This window comes from Macrotis lagotis, chromosome 5 (genome assembly GCF_037893015.1).
Source record: "Macrotis lagotis isolate mMagLag1 chromosome 5, bilby.v1.9.chrom.fasta, whole genome shotgun sequence".
Lineage (NCBI taxonomy): Eukaryota > Metazoa > Chordata > Mammalia > Peramelemorphia > Peramelidae > Macrotis > Macrotis lagotis.
Genome location: NC_133662.1, coordinates 227,459,964 through 227,477,604, shown reverse-complemented (window position 1 = coordinate 227,477,604; position 17,641 = coordinate 227,459,964). Strand labels below are relative to the sequence as shown.

The window sequence follows — 17,641 nt, the reverse complement described above, 5'->3', positions numbered from 1 at the left end:
GTGCCTCATCTACTTGGTTTTCTTGACATCTTTATTTGAAAGCTGAAGCCTTTGCCTTCTTTGCCTCCTTTGCTGGTTCTGAGGAGAGTTGGCGTCCAGTGTGCAGTTTCACTCTGATTCTGATTCTGGCTTTGAGGAGGAGTACGGGTGATATTTTGAGGATCTAGGTTCAAGATAATAGGAAAGAAAGGATCTCGTGACCTACTACTCACAGATATATATCACTTAAGAGAATTCACAAAGCATTTTCCTCACCTCTGCGTAAGGCAGTACCAATGTTTGTTTTACAGAACAAAAAAAAAAAAGACTCATTATGAGGTGAGCAGGTCTTCTTCCCCTCTCACCTCATGCCTTTCTTTCCAGTTTAATCGCTAAAACAGAATAGTCTGGCCCCACACACATCTCTTCCTTACCTTTTCAGATGTTGCAGCCATAGGCCAAGAGCAAATTTGGTTCCCATACTGACCCTCTCCTCATCCCGCTGTGTGTTCTGAGATTTCCGGAGTAGGGTAGAGGTAGGCAGGTCCAGGCTTTGGGTCACATCTCCCTGAAGCTCTACTGCCCTGGGAGAGAAGGGACACGGGTCTGGGATTCCTGGAGACACGATCAGTCTTCTTGGCCTTTCCCAGAGATGGCCAAGAGACCATCGCATGGTAAACATATGTGGACCCAAGTGGGCAGACCGGTGGTAGGGATCCCTACTTACTGAACAAAGGGTGGCAGGTACTGAGAGAGAGATTCAGACGTGTCTGGTCCATCTTCAGAGGCTGCCACTGCTGCCAAGACGTCTGGTTTCAGCCAGGCATAGGCATTGACCTCTTCCTGGTTTGGTTGGATCCGATCCTGGGGTTCAGACACATCTTCAGTGGCCCTTGATCACAACTAACTTGATGGGGTACATGCGGAGACCTTTCCTCCACTGCCAGAGCTTTTATTCATAGACCCAATCTCCCAATTCCCCTTAACCATGTCGTCCAATCTACCTGGAGCTGCTGCTCTGTTTCCTGAGAAGTCACCAGTACATAGAGAACGATGTGGTGGCATCTGGGATGGCCCTGGCTCAGCATGGGGGGATAGGCAGACTAGGAATGGGGGTGGGGGACAGCAGGTGAAGATTTCCTGGGTCCAGAAAGGATTTCCCTCTCCCAAATGCTTCTCAGTGTTCAAAGTAAAAGGGTAGGTGGGGTGGTGGTAATGGGGAAGAGAAAAGGTCATAGGTTCCTAGAGGAAGGGATACCAGGGCAGGTGTGGGGCCTTGGGGGTGTGGGGTGCAGGATACAGGCCTCCCTTGGGCAGGAGGCTGCTTCAGTGCTGGGTGGTGGTGGGTCCGCGAACCAGAAGCAGTGTCCCTGGGGACTCTCTCACCTCCCATAGTCCCAGAGGGAACCAGGAGTACTGGCCTTGGGGCAGTCGCAGCCCTGTCTCTTCCCACAGCTCCCGAAGCCCTCCATCCAGCAGCTGGAGATGGGGAGGGCGGGGTCAGAGGGCAGGCCCAGCGGACATCTGGGGAGCCGTTGAGGGGTTCTCTGGGCTCCCCTCCCCCTCAGGGTCCTCCCCCTCCCCCTCGGGGTCCCCCGAGCCCTGGGCTCCCCACCCCCTCAGGGTCCTCCCCCTCCCCCTCGGGGTCCCCCCAGCCCTGGGCTCCCCTCCCCCTCAGGGTCCTCCCCCTCCCCCTCGGGGTCCCCCCAGCCCTGGGCTCCCCACCCCCTCAGGGTCCTCCCCCTCCCCCTCGGGGTCCCCCCCAGCCCTGGGCTCCCCCTCCCCCGCTGGGGCTTCAGGACCATCCGGGCCTCCCCGCCGTACTTACCTCCTCCTCCGGCTCCACGTGGCCCCCTACAATAAGAAGGGGTGCTGACTGTGGGGCCGGGCGGCCCCCCCTCGGGTTCCCCTCCCCCCAAGTGCGTCGGTGCCACTGGCAGGGGGCGGGGCCGCCGGGCTCACCTGGGGGCACCCAGAGGTTGGGGGCCGAGTGCAAGCTCGGGGTCCTCCGGGTCAGGAGCACGGTCTGGTCCCGCGACTGCAGGATGACGGCCACGGCCAGGTCCACGCCGCGCTCCGGGCCGGGCCTGGGCCCCGCGGCCCCGGGGGCCCGCTGCTGCTCCAGCGCCCAGAAGGGGCAGAGCGGGGCGCGCTGCGGGCGGAGGGGCTCGTGGGTGACGCGGCCCGGCCCGGCCCGGCCCGGCCCCGCCGCCCCCCAGCCCGCGGCCCCACCTGCAGCGGGAGCTGCGCCGTGGCGCCCGGGAAGCGCGCGGCGCCCAGCAGCAGCCGGCCCCGCTCCAGGCCGCAGTAGACGCGCCAGGGCCCCGCGCCGGGCCCCAGCCCCAGCAGGCCGCACACGCTGCGCGCGAAGCCGGCGGGCTCGGGGCGGCCCGAGAGCAGCAGCAGCACGCGGGCCTGCGCCATGGCGGGGCGCGGCGCCCCCTGGCGACCGGCCGGGAGAGGAGCCTCGGAGGGAGGAGTCCCGGGGCAGCGGCGCCCGGCCCGCCCGGACCAGGCGCTTGGCTTGGCACGGGCCCCGGAGCCCCCTTGGCCTCGCCGCCATGTGTCACATAGGCAGGGGAAGGGAAGGCCAGGCCTGCCACCCGGGGGCAAGGGGAGATGGCCCGCGGGCCCACGACACCGTGCGGACTGGGGGCAGAGGCGCCGTCCCTATGCCAGTGGGAGCGGGCTCACATCGGACGGTCCAAGCTGGGCTGGAATCTTCGGGGCTCGTGTTCAGTCGTGTCCTGACCCATTCAGATGCCAGTGCTTTGCCCCTTCCTTGTCCGGCTCACTTTACACATGTGCCACAGACTGAGATAAGCAGGGTTAAGTGATTTGTCCGGGGCCCTGGAGCCAGGTTTAAATTCAGTAAAACCAGTCTTGCCGACTTCAGGCTCAACACTATCCACTCTGACACCTGACTGCCAAGAGGCCACTCTATCGGTACAATAAGGGAAAGACGCAATAGAGGTGGTGCACCCGAAGCCGCCTTCCCAAGTTCAAATCCAGCCTCAGACTTAGCCTGGCAAGGCATTTAACCCGTTTGCCTCCGTTTTCTCATTTGTTAAATGAGTTGGAAAAGGAAATGGCAAACCACTCCAGGATCTTTGCCAAGACAACCCCAAAGCAGGTCACAGAGATTACACATGACTGCAAATGTCTAAACCACAGAGGTGTAGGCTCAAGGTGTGAAACTTGCCTACAGTCAGAATGGCCCACTAACTGAAGAGCCAGGTGCCCCCTCTGCTCCACACGGGCTCACACAAGTAGGTAGGGCAGTGACAACACTATTGCCTCACTAACAAGGCCTTCCCAATCCAATCCTATTTTCTTTGTGGTCAGGCTGCCTGTCTTGCTCAGGGAATCTCAATAACCATTTATTAAGTATCTACAACATGCCAGGCCCTGGAGATGGCCAAGTCAGTCAGTTCTTGCCCTCCATTATAAAGGGGAGATGGCACACAAGCTGGTCCTAAGCCAACTGTGGGCAGGACAAACTGGAAATCCTCAGCAAAGAGGAGGCAGCAACATTGAGGGATCAGCTAAAGGTTCCTGTAGAAAGGTGGGCTGTAAGCCAGAAGTGGAGAAAGTCCAGGGAGCCAGAAGGCAACCCTATTTATTTTTCTCCCTGCCTTCTGGGGCTAGGTCTGACCTCTGGCTGGAAGCTACATCATCTTTCACTTTGCCCTTTGGCGTGCCTTTGGTCATTCTTGAGATAAAGCTACAACTCTGGAAGACTTTGTACTATTAGCTATATTTACACAGCACGTTCGTCAACCCCACCACATTTGATTCTCACAATTCTGTAGGGCAGACTTTCCTTGTATGCCCATTTTACAGATGGGGTCCCTCAAGTCTGAGGGGGACAACTTGCTGCCTCTTAATAAAACCAGCCACTGCTGGTCAAAGGCAGAAAAAGATGTGAAGAGCCTAAGAGAGGTCTAGCCACCTCCCAAAGTTGGTGCTGCTGGCTCCTGGGAGGCTGGGGATTGGCATGGGTCTGTATGTGTGAGTTCTTCCTGGTGACGAGGAGCAGCAGCCTTGTGATGCCCAGAAAGTGGTGGTCTCTGGCTAGCCCATGTCTGGGCACACCCACCTCAGGGCACACTCTGAAAGAGGGAGGCTTCACATCTAGGGGCACAACAACACGACACACCCAATCTGCATCCTACAAGATGAGTGCATCCAAGATCCTTTTTATTCCTTTCCATGCTCTCTTCCAGGCATTTTCCCTGGAGTCAAGCTCTCTTCATGGTGCTCTCTGTGTAGGACTCCAGTACAAAGATAGTTTCATCCACCTGGATCTCGCTGGCATCTAACCTACAGACAGAGATAAAAGCCTGCTTAGGGAAGTAGAGAAAGAGTGGCTTGGTGGGCAGAGGGCAGTGCTGCCTAGAGGAGAGGTCTGTGCTGTGAAAGGCCTGGTGTGAATTCTGCCTCCAGTATTTCTGAGGTGTGTGATCACAAACATGCCATGTAACTTCTCTAGATCTTGGCTTTCTTATCTGCAAAATGGGAGATAGTCCAAGTTGCACTGATCTTCCTAGGGGTGTGGTGAGGAGCAAAAAGGGAAATAGAGGTAAGGCATTTCTAATCCTAAAGTGCCTGAAAGATGGAAGTACCATAGTCATCACCAGCCCTGAGGAATAGCTCGACTCCTAAAGAGAGGTGTTGAGGAAACATCAGCAAACCCCAAGTGCGACCTACTTGTTGACATTGCGTTTCAGATTCTCCAGCTGCTGGCGTTCGGGTGCCGTGATCATCTCCTCGATCTCCTGGAGCTGGGCCTCTTCAGCCCCTGTGGCCTGCATGGATGCGAGGATGGCTTCCACTCGCTGGGATTTCTCCAGCAGTCGTCTGTTGGGAATGGAGAGTGCCACCCGAACATGACCAGCTGCCCACTGTAGGCACTATACCCACCCTTTTATGGAAACTTCCACTTCGAATGTGCTTTTCAAAACTTTTTTTTAATTTAAGGAAATGGGGTTAAATGACTTTTCCAAGGTCACATAGCTAGGTAATCATTAAGTGTCTCAGGCTGGATTTGAACTCAGGTTCTTCTGACTCCAGGGCCAGTATTCTATCGACTGCACCACCTAGTCCCCCCCCCCACCGAATGTGCTTTTGAACCGGAAGTCTGCTGTCTTCTAGGGATTGCCTAAACCCATCTGGAAAAGGAGAGGAGTAAACTCTGAACTCTCACCCCACCTTTATTTATAGTTTTTTTTGGCAAGGCAATGGGGTTAAGTGACTTGCTCAAGGTCACACAGTTAGGTAATTATTAAGTGCCTCCCACCCTTATTTATACAGACACATCACACTTGTCAGTTTTACATGAAGCTAAAGGGAATATTATTTCTTCAGCTTTGGAGGAGCAGCTGATACAAAGTTGGCTTTTTCCACCTCCCAGCTGGGATGTTCCAACAGTCACTTTCTGTCTGGACATTTCTTTGTAACTCTTGACTATGGGGAATAGGAGCCAGAATGTCACTTACTTGTTCTCTTTGGTCTCAAACTGTCGCCTTTCTATCAAGTTGGCAATGCTCTGGGAAGAGAAGAGAGACACAATGTCCCAGCTCAGTCCAGATGCAGTTTGGGAGAAGAGAGGTGAAGTGAGGGGGCACCATAGCAAAGAGTCGCTATGGGCAGGTACCTTGTAGCAGCGGCGCAGCAACATTCGGGCGGCAGACAGGGAATTCACAGTATACAGGTAGAAGGTCCGAGAGGGTGCGTGATCAGGTGTTTTAGGGATCTCCTATTGGCAGAGAAGGGCAGAGTAGATGGTACCCAGGATGCTTCCTTGTCCTTGGGTTTGAGGCAGTTGCTACCTGGGCTGATACCCCTACACTTGTTCCTGCCTCATCTCTCGCCTGTGACTACCACCATGAGGAAGGCTACCTCAGCCAGGAATTTCCAGCAGTAGAAGTCAGCCCCCCCTCTCTCTGCCACTCTCTTAAGTGGTCCATGGGCTCAGCAGGATTCAAACCCAGTTCTTCTCTGTCCACCAACCACCCTGACCTTCCTAGGTTTCATACACCATATTTCCCTTGACTTAGAACAATCCAGTGACACTAGACAAGTGTCCACAAGACAATCCATTTCCTGATTTTGTGCATTTTTACTAACCTGCCCCCCAGATAGGAGCTATAATGTCCTTCATCCTCACCCCTAACTCTTAGCTTCTTTCAGTTCTCAGCTAAAATTCAACCTTTTCTGAGGCTTTTGCAGCCTCTTTTCTGCTAGTGGCTTCTCTTTGAAACTCAACTCTATTGACTCTCAATTCACACAGTATGGACATCATTGGCATGTATGTTGTCTCCTCCACCCCACTGCACTGAACTCCCTGAAGGGAAGCATGGTTGCTTCCTTTCTTTGTATGGTCAGAGCTTCAAGGCCCAGTAACTTGGCCCCCAGCACCATGTGTGTAGGCCCACACAGCCCATGGCTCCTCCTTTCTCTCATCCCAGGGTAGAACAGGGCCTTAATTTAAGCTGCTGACTACCTTTGACTTGGGGGGGAGGGGGTTGTGTTGGGAGAGGTGATGCCAATGATGAGATGATGCAAGCAGACTGCAGTTCTGCCCTCCACCTCTGACAGTGAGGTCCCCCACAAAACCTTAAATGGTTTGTCTCTCTCATTTCTCCTCTCAGACTTCAAACAGGGAAATGGAGATAAAGAAAGGGACATTTCCTCTTAAGTTTGATAAGTACCATGTGTCTGTTCTCTACACCTCATCCCTCCTGTTTTTCTTAGCCTAGGCCTTCCTACTTCCCTCTCCCCCCAATTTGGCAGCACAGTCACTATGTCCTGGTTACCTGTAAGGAGATGAGATTTTCTGACAGCAATTTATAGAGCATATCCCTTGCTTCTTTAGCAGGAATCATAGCAAAATCTTTCACCTGTTTCTGCTCCAGGTGCTTTTTCCTCAAAACCAATCGGAATATCCTGGCACAGTGTGAGCCAAACCTGGAAGATGGAGATAGCCAAAGCTAGAAGACCCAAGGCTGGTGGTGGTTTCCCATCAAACAGTTAAGAGACTGCCCCTCACAGTCCTTCCCAGCTTTAAAAAGTCTGCTGATGGTCACTACCTGCTGCTTGAAGAACAGATGCTAAGCCCATGACAGAGTGGAGGAAGTAAATCAGTATCATAAAGGACTGGGATTTGTATTGGGGTTCATGGGAAAGATCTCCACCCAGCCCAAGATTATGCAGCAAGGTGTGTGCAAAGAATTGGCTCTGACTGCTATTATGATTCTCAGGTGGCCTTCTGCTTTTCAGGAGACCCAGGAATAAACATCACCTGAGGAGGAGAGGAGGGGCAGGGACAGTGTGCCTCTGTTCCCACACACAGAAGGGAATCATTCATTGCAAGCTGTTCTCTCACCTTTCCTGCACAATGGACTCCAGCGTTGCCGTGGCCAGTGATGCTAATGCCTTGTGGAGGTCTGGGTGGGGAGCATTAAGGACACTGAACCTGCTGGGGCCTTGTGAGGCTCTGGGAAGTGAGAGACCCAGGCCTGGAGGCTGGTTCTGATTTTGCAGTGTGGACATGTCATGCTCTCTAGGGGGTAGGGCACTGGACTAGCTATTTGTCATTTCATTCCTCAAACCAAGGGAAATAGGATTTTAGAACTTGAAAAAGGGGGTGTGAATAGTTTTGTGATTTTGTTTACACTGTGGGTGTGCTAAACCCTAGTCCAAGGGAATCCTTGATGACTGAGTATTCTTACCAGTAAATTAAAAAAAAAATGACTGGGCCTTAAGTGGAAAAGTATTTCACGAGTTATTTTTTAAAATCTTTCTTAAAATTCACAGTACAATGTGTATTGTATCTCGGATGATTTAGAATCTTGCAGGCCCTCATTATGAGGGATAGAACTGAAAGCAGATAATACTTCAAAGTTTCTAGTGAATCTGTGCTGAACCCAGGTATCACACGAAAAGTTGTTTGGGAGGGAGATAATTCTTGCTATCAGGTTATTTTCTTGTCCTTAGTCTTTAGAAAGGATACTGATGACATACATTCCTCCTCCACTGTCACCCGACTTGCCAACAAATTCCAACTGTGGGAAGAAAGAAGATTGAATGTTTTGGAGAGCTCCAGGACTACATCATAGGGAACAAGGGTGCTCAGAGGCTTTGGGCAGGCAACTGTCTTAACTTAAAATGTCAAAGCAGAAGGAATATCTAGGATTGGCTGAGAATAAGCCTGAAGGAGAATGGCACCTGCTGTCAGTTTAGAAATACTTCAGGTGAAAAACAGATAAAGGAAAAAGTCAGACTTACTGGGTCATCTGCCAGAAGAGTCAGATATTGATCAAGGACTTGCTTAGAAATGTTATATCCAACAGGAAGAGATCTGAAGATCTGGAGAGCAAAAAAGAGTAGTAGGCAGGTTGGGTTCTTAGAAACTGCTGGCATAAAGATAAATGATGCCATGGTAAACAGTTAAGCCCACAGAGATCTGAAAGACAAGTCCCTAATCTCAGAAGTATTTTTGTAGAGTCAGGAGGAAATGTACTACTTTCAGACTAGGGGTAATCATGACTTGGCCAGGGAGGGAAATCAGGTGACACGGGTCAATCAAAGTTGTGGGCTGGGACACTGAGCACAAAATCATAGCAGTATCTCACCAGTTGTGGTTTTGGGGATGATTTACAAATGCTTCCTAATCAATCTCTCTCTCTCTCTTACACACTTTTTTAAGGCAATCAGGGTAAAGTGACTTGCTTAAGGTCACACAGCTACTGCCTGAAACTGGATCTGAACTCGGGCTTTCTTGGAACCAGGGCCAGTGCTCTATTGTATCATCTAGGTGCTCCTAGTGTCCTCTTCTTGAAAACACTCTTCCTCATCTGTGCCCTTCAGAACCATCAGCTGCCTCTAAAGCTCTGTTCAGGTGTCTTTTCATGTCTCTGCAGTTCTTGAGTTTGCCCAAATTTTATAAGCTTTCCCCAAAATCTTAGTGCACCTTTTGAAACACCTTTTATCAATTTATTATACTTCATATTTACCTATCTTTGTACATTCTGAATACCTCCCCCCAAGATGAAATGGACACTATACTACTTTAGGGCTGGGTTAACTTCATCTCATTTTTATACAAGTAGTCTTAGCTCCTACCATAATGCTTTGCACAAAATAGGGATTTAATTCATATTTGATGAGTTGATCTGAAAAAATAAAACTTTCTGGCTCTAGCTCTAGGCCCACCTTAAGTGCATTAAGGGCATTATGCAGTGACCTAGATGGAGTGGAAAAGATGCTACTGTAAGAATGACAGAACCAAGGCACTCACTTCATTGGAAGACAGGGGTTGGGTGAAGGGAGCACAGGAGGAAGTGGTAATTTCACTCATTCGGAGCATGGTTCGCACAATCTCGCTGCTGGTCTGTTGGAACACAGGTTGTCATTCACAACTCCCTCACTGCTCTGGACCTGTCGCAGGACTCCCACAGCAAAGAGAGGGAATGTTTCCTCTAGACAAGTGACCCACCCACTCCAGATACCTGATCCATTCTGTTGGCTACTGCGCTCACAATAGATTGGTCACGGAAATGCTGGTGGAATCTGTCAAGGTTGGCTTGCCAGTAAATGCCATCATCTGGAATGGGCTGTGGGGAGAGAAGCTGAGTGAGTGGCAGACAAGCAAGGAGGCACAGAAGGATCCTGGAAGGGGGACAGAGAGATTTAAGAATAGAATTTCCTCTGCTGGTCTGCCTTGGCAGAAGATACCTTTCTGTTGCTACTCCACGATCAGGGTAGCTCTGCCTTCCTGAGGACCTACTCCAGGACAGGGAATACTCCCAGCCAGAAAGCACAATTACCTCTTTGCTCTCTGCTGTTTGTTTGGGCCGCTTAGGCCTGGGCTCCCCCGCTGCATCCTCATCAGATGATCGCCTCCTCTTTCCTTTTCCTGCCAGACCAAGACAATCTGGTTATGGACCCTCTGTGAGTGGAAGAACCTGAACATAAAGATGGGGATGGGAGTTTCTCAGTCTCCTAAAAACACATGATTACTTGGGGATAGAAGTTGCTTGGGAAACTGAAGATGTCTTTCATCAGGTGATCAACAGAGGGAAAGGTGCTAGGAGGAGTTAAGTCTCAGCTCTGAGGGCACTGACCACAATGGGAGACACTGTCAAAAAGCCAGAGAGGCCTGGCAGAGCTGCCTCACCTATAAGGTTCAGTTTGGGAACCAGGTACATGTCCTTCTCGTTAATGCTAAGTGTAGGGGCAGGTGGTGGTGGCTGAGCCTCAGCATTTTCTGGGGGATCAGGAATGAGGGGGCATCGTTGTACAAAATGAGTGTCTGCTAAACGGCAAAATGCGCTGGATACCTCGGAGTAGTCCATGGTTTTCCCATCTGTAAGAGAGACAGTAGAGAGCAGATGGGCAGGGCTGCGACGGCAGAGGATCCATAGCCAGAGAGCAGTGGTTGACTTACCCTCCATGGTCTCTGTGAGTCGGTCAGCCACCTTCTTCACCACGGCTGACATAGTCATTTTCCCATTGAGCAGGAGTTCCTCAACAATCAATTCTCCCGTGTCACTGTACAAAGTCTTGGCTGTATAGATATAGCGGGGATATCTCAGGATGCGCAGAATCCGGCTGCAGTGGGCTTCATATTCTACAATTCCCCGTTTGTGTATCTGGTATGTTACCAGATTATGTTGGATAAGCACACACAGGGCTTTTTTCACCTAGTGGCCCAAGAGAAAGAATAGGAAACTGCTAATCACATTTCTATCATTCTTTTTTTTTTTTTTTTTTTGCTTTTGTAAGGCAATGGGGTTAAATGGCTTGCTCAAGGTTACAGGGCTAGGTAACTATTCAGGCTTGAACTCAGGTCCTCCTGACTTTAGGGCCAGGTTCTAGACATTGCACCACCTAGATGTCCCTCACATTAAGAGGTCACACATGGAGGGGTGGGCAATGTGCTAAGTCAGTTGGTCAGAAAGCATTATCTGGTGCTACCATGTGCTAAGCAAGCACTGTGCTAAGGGCTGAAGATGCAAAGAAAATCTGAGAACTGCTGGGCTATAATACATTTATTCTCAGAGTGAATAATTAAGCTACCACCCTGGGAGAGGCAGTCTGGTACAATGTTAAAAGGGTCAGATTGAGACAAAGAATCCCTAGGTCAGCATCCTAGGTTTTATCACTTAGGATCCCTAAAAACTCTTTTAAGCTGTCTGGCCCTCAGTTTCCTCATCTGTAAAACAAAGAAACTGAATAAATAACTCCTAAAATCCCTTCTAATCATGGATCTATAATCTTCTGACATAGTCTTGTTTCTCATCTGGCTGCTCTTGTTTTGAATTTCTGACCTTTTATCATGTCCAGTTAGTGTAGGAAATCTTACAAGAATCAATCAGCCTTGGTATGTACCTCATTATCCTTTATCTCTCTATTGGAAGGTGGAGCCATGAACTCCTCAATCTCCATTTAGGAAGGGAAGCAGAGACATCATTTCCCACCTGCTGCAACTTGTTTTGGACTTATTTCTACTGTGTCCCTAACGCCCTCTCTTCCTTTGGTATGTTGTCTTCTCCAGTTACATTTTAAGCTACTTGAGGACAGAGCCTGTCATTCTTTTCTTTAACCTTCTTGCACCCCCCACCCCAGCACTTCCCACCATTCCAGCCATTGAAGAGCTGTTTAACAAAACCCCATTGTCTTGCAAAAACAAAACAAAATGAAAAACTCTTAAAATAACAAACAAATATAGTTAGTGGCTATTGGGGGTGATCAGGGTGCTCATCAAAGTAGAGCACCCTTCCCAACAAAACTTACATTTAGATCCCAAATGAGGCAAAGCAAATGTTGGGCAGACTTACCTGGTCTAGTGATGTCCCGGTGTCATGAACAATTGCTCTCAATGGCTGGCTGCCTGTTCTGATAAGATGAGTTCCAATTTTATCCACAATCTCTCCAAAATGCTCTTGCAGCAGTAAAGAACATAATTTGATTTCTGCTTGAGTCATTGTGTTATGAAGTCCCAGTACTAGGAAAATGGACCTAATAAAATGATCAAAATTAAAAAATGTTAATTTAAAGTTAAAAAAAAAAGATGCCTCTGCTATCTCTCCTTAAATAGAGATTGAGGAGAGAACATTTCCCAATGATAAATTTACTGGAAGTCAGAGAAAGTCAAAGAAATCCAAACTAAGTATAGTAGGAGAAGACAAAGTTAAACGATGGAAAAAGCCTTTTACTTCAAGGTGGGGGCTGGATGCCTTATAGGTTTTCGATAGTTGACTTCAGAGCTCAGGTCCACACTTCTGGTAATATTCAAATGCCCGAAAATACACAAGTTCTTATAATAGAAATGCAACAACTAAAATTTATTTTATTCTTTATTTTTTTAGGTTTTTGCAAGGCAATGGGGTTAAGTGGCTTGCCCAAGGCCACACAGCTAGGTCATTATTAAGTGTCTGAGGCGGAATTTGAACTCAGGTCCTCCTGACTCCAGGGCTGGTGCTCTATCCACTGTGCCACCCAGCCGTCCCCGAACTAGAATTTATAAATAAATCTCACTACTTAGGGGCTGGCAAGTGCAAAGCAACTGGGTAAGACCCAGGCGTGGGAAATAGAACAAGGAACAAAGGGAGGCACAACCAAAATAACCAAAAAACCCTAGAGAAATAAAAAGGGAGCTGGAGGAAACGAATCCTGCCAAATGGAAGAATGATCAGGGCTGTTTAAAACTCCTTTAGAACATTTGTTTAGGCTTTTGCAAGGCCTCGGGGTAAGTGGCTCGCCCAAGGCCGCACAGCTAGGTTTAGAAAGCCCCGAAGAGCTCCTTTCTAAGGCAGCAGACCAGTGGGAGCGCCGCGTTCCACCGCCGGGTGTCCTGTACCCAGGACAGCGCGGACGGACGGCGGGAAGGGGCCCTCGGCGCGGCCTCTGCCTGCTCTGCCGAGTGGCGGGCGCCGAGGCTCATCGGGGCCCAGGCTGTCCGCCCCGGGGCCTCTCCGGGCATCCCCGCGCCGCTGGCAGCGCACGTCCCACTTCCCTCTCCCTCCCGGTAGCCCCGGCCCCCCCGTTCAGAAGGCTCTCACGACTAGACCGGGCTCAGCTTTCGCTTCCGATCCCGATTCCGTCCTCCCCGGTAGGGTTCGGGGACCGTACGCGGCGGAGACCCTCTGCGGGCTGCCGACAAGTCCTTCCGGGTCGCCTCCCCGGGCGCGCAGGTCCTTTCCGCTCCCGAGGGCGGGGCCTGCGGCGGAAGGAGTTCCGAGGCTGCCGCTGGCCGCGCCCTCCGAGGGCTGGGCGATTTCCGGCCGGCGGCGTCCCTTCCTCTCTCCGGTCCGCGGGAGCCGCCGGCCGCCGGGGGGCGCCGTTCTCCCGGCGGCGCGCCGGAAGGGCTCCTCTCTCCCTCGTCTCGCCGGCCGCGGGCTTGGGGAGCGGTTTGGCCGCCGCCGGCGCTTCCGTCTCGCTGGTTCCCCGGCGGCGTCACGTGACGCGGAGCGCAGGTGCCGCCGGCGCCGGCGAGGGAGGAGGAGGAGGAGGCGGCGGCGGCGGCGGCGGAGGACCGGGCTGAGGCGGCGGGCGGGCGGGCGGCCGGCCGGACGGGCGGGCACGGGAGAAGATGGCGGAGGCCTCGGCGGCGGGCGCGGGCGCGGGAGCAGCCGTCCCCCCGCACCGCTTCTTCTGCCACTGCTGCAAGGGCGAGGTCAGCCCCAAGCTACCGGTAAGACCCGCCCCCACCCCGGCCCCTCGGGGCGCCCCCTCCCCGCCGGCCCCAGCCCTCGGCCGGTCTCGTCCTCCGGGGGTGGCTCCGGGGGGCGGCCGGAGCCTGGCAGCCGCGTGCCGCCGCTCAGCCGGGAGCCGCCCCCGGGCCCCTCGCGTGCAGCCGGTGCTGCAGGAGCGGGGCGCGGGCAACGCCCGCCGCTCACCTGTGGGTCCGGCGCCTCTTTGTCCTGGCCCCGGCGGGCTGAAGGAGGGTGCGGACACACCCGCCCTGACCTTGCCTTCCGCGCTGCCCGCGTTCCCTCTGCGGGCGGCACGATCGTGACTCGAGGGGCAGCCGGACGCCCAGAGCCACCCCGAAGCCGGGGTCCCAAAGCCTTGCTCGTGCACACGAGGCCTTTTGGGATCAGGTGTAAATCGGGGCTCTCCGAGGTTCCGCCTCACTGGTCCTCCGAGACTCGGGGAACAGGACCTGTAGTTGCAGGGTTGCCGGGGCAGTGCCCGCCCAGGGAAGGCCTCCCTTCCCCGCCTCTGGTTTCATTTAGAAGTTGTGCTTGTTTTCTTGTGCTGCATTTCCTCCCGCCCCCAAATCCAGCTTCAGCTTCATCTTGATTCCTGGCTGAGCCGTGTCCCCACAACTGCCTTGGCCTTCCCTCGGGCAGACCTGGAAAGCATCCTTGACCTCCAGGTCAGTGTGGAGAGGGACTCTCAGCTCTTAGCTGGGCAGGTGCGACCCATGCCATGCTGTGGAATGTGTGGCCCTAGGGAGCTTGGGAGCCTCCACTCTCTGTTCTGATCTTTAAACTGAGACAGAAAATTCAGAGTTTGATTTTTTTGACCTTTCCTTGTTTTTTTTTCTTAATATGAACTCCCCATTTTGAACATTTTAAGGTGTTTTCTATACATTGTTTTATTTTTCCCAATGAGACATAAAAACAAGTTTTTTAAGATGCCATTTTTTAAACTTTTGAGTTTTGAACTCTCTTCCTTCTTCCTACGCCATTGCCTTCCTTGAAGTTATTAAAGGTGTTTTCTAAAGCCTCGATAGAAAAAAAAAACAGTATGATGACAAATAACAAATGTCACTTCATAAACCAGACCCTTTAATTTTGATACACTCTATTTTGTTAGGTTAGGTCTCGTTTTATAACAAAGTATGTATTGAGTATCTCCTATGACTGTACATGCATTGGTGCTAGGGAAATACCAAGAAATGTTAGAGTCCCTATCCCCAAGTAACTTTAAAGGTAGCTGAGGAAAGCAGTACGATTTGTGTACTGCCGTCGAACATGGTTAATTATGAACAAATGTTGCTGACTGTAAATGCTAAAAGAATTAGGAAAGGAAAACTGTTTCAAGTAGGCGTTGTGAAAGAGGGCTTCCTTTACAGGAGTAATAGGGCTTGAGTGAAATTTTGAAGGATAAAGAAGATTTTAAGAAAGAAGGTAGGGAAGAGGGTCTTCCAGGTGAGGGGGAAATGCTGCATAAAGGTGAGGACTGGAAGGTGGGAATGCATAAGGCAAATTTGGGTTTGCTTTTCTAACTCCTGGTGGAAAATCACCTCAAAGTACATGATCATTGTCATAATCTTAATAAAGAAAAAAATTGGGCTTGCTATTTCATTGACCCCAATAGTTACTCTTCATGGTCTTTATGTGCCTGTGGCACAGAGAGGTGATGGAATTTGCCCTGGATCACATCTCTGAGATGTGATAGAAGTGGAATTTGAATCTGCTTCTTTCTAGCTTTGAGGTTTGAGGTTGACTATCTGTCCATCAGGACAGGCAGAATAATAGCACTTAAAAATTTTTGAATTCCTTTTGTATCTGTTTTTTAATGTTCTTGAGTGATATTATCGTTCCCCTTCATGAGTGAGGTGAACTCACCTCAACTTCATTTGCATAAAAGTTTTCTTTAGATTGAGTTTGTACTCTTGGGAGTCTTTTTTTTTGGCATGGCATGGGGTTAAGTGACTTGCCCAAGGTCACACAGTTAGGTAATTATTAAGTGTCTGAGGCTGGATTTGAACTCAAGTCCTCCTCTAGGGGCAGTTCTCTCTCCACCTAGCCACTCCTTGAGTTTGTACTCTTAGTAGGGATCTGCCTTTTACTCTACTAGTAGGGTGACTGCAGCACCCTCCCCCCACAAGATCCGTTCTCTCTGCATCAGGGACTCGATCAAATTTCCATTGGCTTTTAATGAGCAACTTGGGTAGGTTTTTTCCCAGTGTTCATAGAAGGGACTGCCCCAGAGCTGTGTTGTTTCTTTGTCATTTTCCTGCTTAATTTAAAAGTCACAATAACTGAATGAATTGACTTTTATAGATCAGCATCCCAGTCAGTGTTCCCCTATCAAGTCAGTAATGCCATATAATGATCTCTTTTAGATTTAAGGTTTAGAGCAGTAGTTCATAAGCCAGTTTCATCTCATATATTTTGACAAGAACCAGAGAGGGTTACTTCCAGAATTTAGTTCATCTTGGTGTTCCTGAAAATGTTTTATAGGCCCCAATAACTGAATTAGGGAGACTTCACCTGAAATTGCCCTTCTGTGCTTGGTCACCTTTTCTGTCATTAGTGTTTTACCATTCTGTAAGAATTCACTGATAGCACTTTAATGGCCCTATCAAGAGAAAGTTGTTCCAGGTCCATGCACATGAAATGTCTGGGTGTGTGTTTGCTAGGTCTGCTGCATGGGTCGCCTGGAGCTTAGTCCAATTTGGTCAGGTGAAGGAACTCCTCCCCTAGTCCTTTGTGGATGTGCTTTTGATTCAGATCCACCAGAGCTGAGGAGAACAAGAATTCATTTTGAAAACAGAGGATGACAGACACAATCATGGGTAAATTGTGAAGGGGATTTTAGAACTATAAATGAAATTACCTTCAGTGATTCTGGCAGCACATTTTGCTTTTCATTTGATTCTCTACTTTAGGAAACTACATTGTTACAGGACGTTCTTTTTCTAAGCAGAGTCATTTTCCTAACTGAAATAGGATGGAGGTATGGTGAAGTCACTTAGTTCTAATCCTAGAATTTAAAATATATTTTATAAGAGATTTTGATTGTGGATAAAGATCTAGGATTTCAAGTACTTTAATATTTGAAAGAAATTCAACATTAATGACAAAAGAAACCCAGCATTTGCTTCATTGTCCTATCAAAGTGACAGAAACTATAGGCGAATTTTTTTTACTCGGGGATCTCAGGGTCCTTTACAAAACCACAGCCAATGTTTTAACCTTATTTAAAAGTCATTTTCTATATAGACACACTGTGGAACTTGGGTCTGATTTTGATATAACCTAGCCACCATATTGGGCACTGTTCTGAGTGGGCAGCCAGTTGAGCAGTTGGAAGAGTGATGAGAGATATATGGTACTTTTATAATAACTAGTACAGAATAACCTTGCCTTAAGAAACCACAAGGGAATACGCTGTCTGGGAAAAATATGTTTTTCAGAGGCTATGTGAGGATTAAAGCCTAAGCTAGATGACTTTGCTTTATGTGGTTACCCAAAATATTCTGGGGAAGCCAGTGGGTGATGGCTGACCCTGAACTTAAGAAGCAATTTAGTGCTTGAGATGGGGTTCAGGGTTTGGAATTTCAGGAATCTGTTAGTGCTGTCTCATTGGAAAGGTCGCTCAGCTATAAGTTGGCCACTGTTCAATAGCTGTAATATTTTAAGTGAATAAATGTACAAAACTGTGTTTTGAGAGCCTTATGGAAGTGGTGGTCCCAGATATATATATAGTGGCACATAAATCTTGAAAATAAGAATCAGATAAATATGTTGTCACATGTCACACAAAAAGCAAGTTCTAGCCATGAAGTATTATGTGGGAATAGTCTAGCAATTAGACAAGTTGCATATGTATATGTACATACATATTTATGGATAAGTAAATAATATCTACATACACATACATACACATATATAAAACAGAATTGTCTTTGGGACTTTGT

General features: G+C 49.8%; 3 protein-coding genes across 8 annotated transcripts in view; 1 reads left to right on the top strand and 2 right to left on the bottom strand.

Moving 5' to 3' along the window:
* Positions 1–13: 13 nt before the first annotated feature.
* NUDT17 (nudix hydrolase 17) lies at positions 14–2,412 on the bottom strand. 2 transcript variants are annotated; one of them, XM_074188635.1, is made up of 8 exons: positions 2,212–2,412; positions 1,942–2,131; positions 1,808–1,833; positions 1,366–1,458; positions 984–1,082; positions 707–843; positions 414–563; positions 14–163 (listed from the first exon to the last, which is right to left on the bottom strand). In XM_074188635.1, the coding sequence occupies exons 1-8, from the start codon at positions 2,401–2,403 to the stop codon at positions 109–111; spliced, it is 942 nt and encodes a 313-aa protein (XP_074044736.1). In that variant the 5' UTR covers positions 2,404–2,412; the 3' UTR covers positions 14–108. The 2 variants fall into 2 exon arrangements, with proteins under 2 accessions (XP_074044736.1, XP_074044737.1); XM_074188636.1 differs by lacking the exon at positions 984–1,082.
* A 1,745-nt stretch (positions 2,413–4,157) lies between these two features.
* Positions 4,158–13,504, bottom strand: POLR3C (RNA polymerase III subunit C). Of its 3 annotated transcripts, none has more exons than XM_074188624.1 (15): positions 13,050–13,504; positions 11,823–12,003; positions 10,430–10,685; positions 10,160–10,348; positions 9,810–9,898; positions 9,492–9,596; positions 9,281–9,373; positions 8,269–8,349; positions 7,994–8,045; positions 7,367–7,427; positions 6,798–6,948; positions 5,636–5,737; positions 5,478–5,527; positions 4,690–4,839; positions 4,158–4,302 (listed from the first exon to the last, which is right to left on the bottom strand). In XM_074188624.1, exons 2-15 carry the CDS (start codon positions 11,967–11,969, stop codon positions 4,221–4,223), a joined length of 1,608 nt encoding a protein of 535 aa, XP_074044725.1. In that variant the 5' UTR covers positions 11,970–12,003; positions 13,050–13,504; the 3' UTR covers positions 4,158–4,220. The 3 variants fall into 3 exon arrangements, with proteins under 3 accessions (XP_074044725.1, XP_074044723.1, XP_074044724.1); XM_074188622.1 differs by having other exon boundaries at positions 13,047–13,503; XM_074188623.1 differs by lacking the exon at positions 13,050–13,504 and having other exon boundaries at positions 11,823–12,958.
* A 57-nt stretch (positions 13,505–13,561) lies between these two features.
* The window catches only part of RNF115 (ring finger protein 115), an 85,736-nt gene continuing 81,656 nt past the window's right edge, over positions 13,562–17,641 (top strand). For all 3 annotated transcript variants that reach the window (XR_012468711.1, XM_074188627.1, XM_074188625.1), the window contains exon 1: positions 13,562–13,678. Coding sequence is in view for 2 of the 3 variants with exons in the window: in XM_074188627.1 (XP_074044728.1) it covers positions 13,577–13,678 (102 nt within the window). In the remaining variant the exon portion in view is untranslated. The remainder of the gene's footprint in view (positions 13,679–17,641) is intronic.

Bases quoted from the DNA above. Each gene is read 5' to 3' on its own strand.
- NUDT17 (XM_074188635.1), bottom strand. From the start codon at position 2,403: ATGGCGCAGGCCCGCGTGCTGCTGCTGCTCTCGGGCCGCCCCGAGCCC. The intron at 2,132-2,211 runs GTGGGGCCGCGG...CTCCGCCCGCAG, and splicing joins CGGCGCAGCTCCCGCTGCAG to CGCGCCCCGCTCTGCCCCTT. The intron at 1,083-1,365 runs GTGAGAGAGTCC...CCCCATTCCTAG, and splicing joins TCCCTCTGGGACTATGGGAG to TCTGCCTATCCCCCCATGCT.
- POLR3C (XM_074188624.1), bottom strand. From the start codon at position 11,969: ATGACTCAAGCAGAAATCAAATTATGTTCTTTACTGCTGCAAGAGCAT. The intron at 8,046-8,268 runs GTAAGTCTGACT...TTCTTCCCACAG, and splicing joins CTCTTCTGGCAGATGACCCA to TTGGAATTTGTTGGCAAGTC. The intron at 6,949-7,366 runs GTGAGAGAACAG...TCCATCTTCCAG, and splicing joins GAGTCCATTGTGCAGGAAAG to GTTTGGCTCACACTGTGCCA.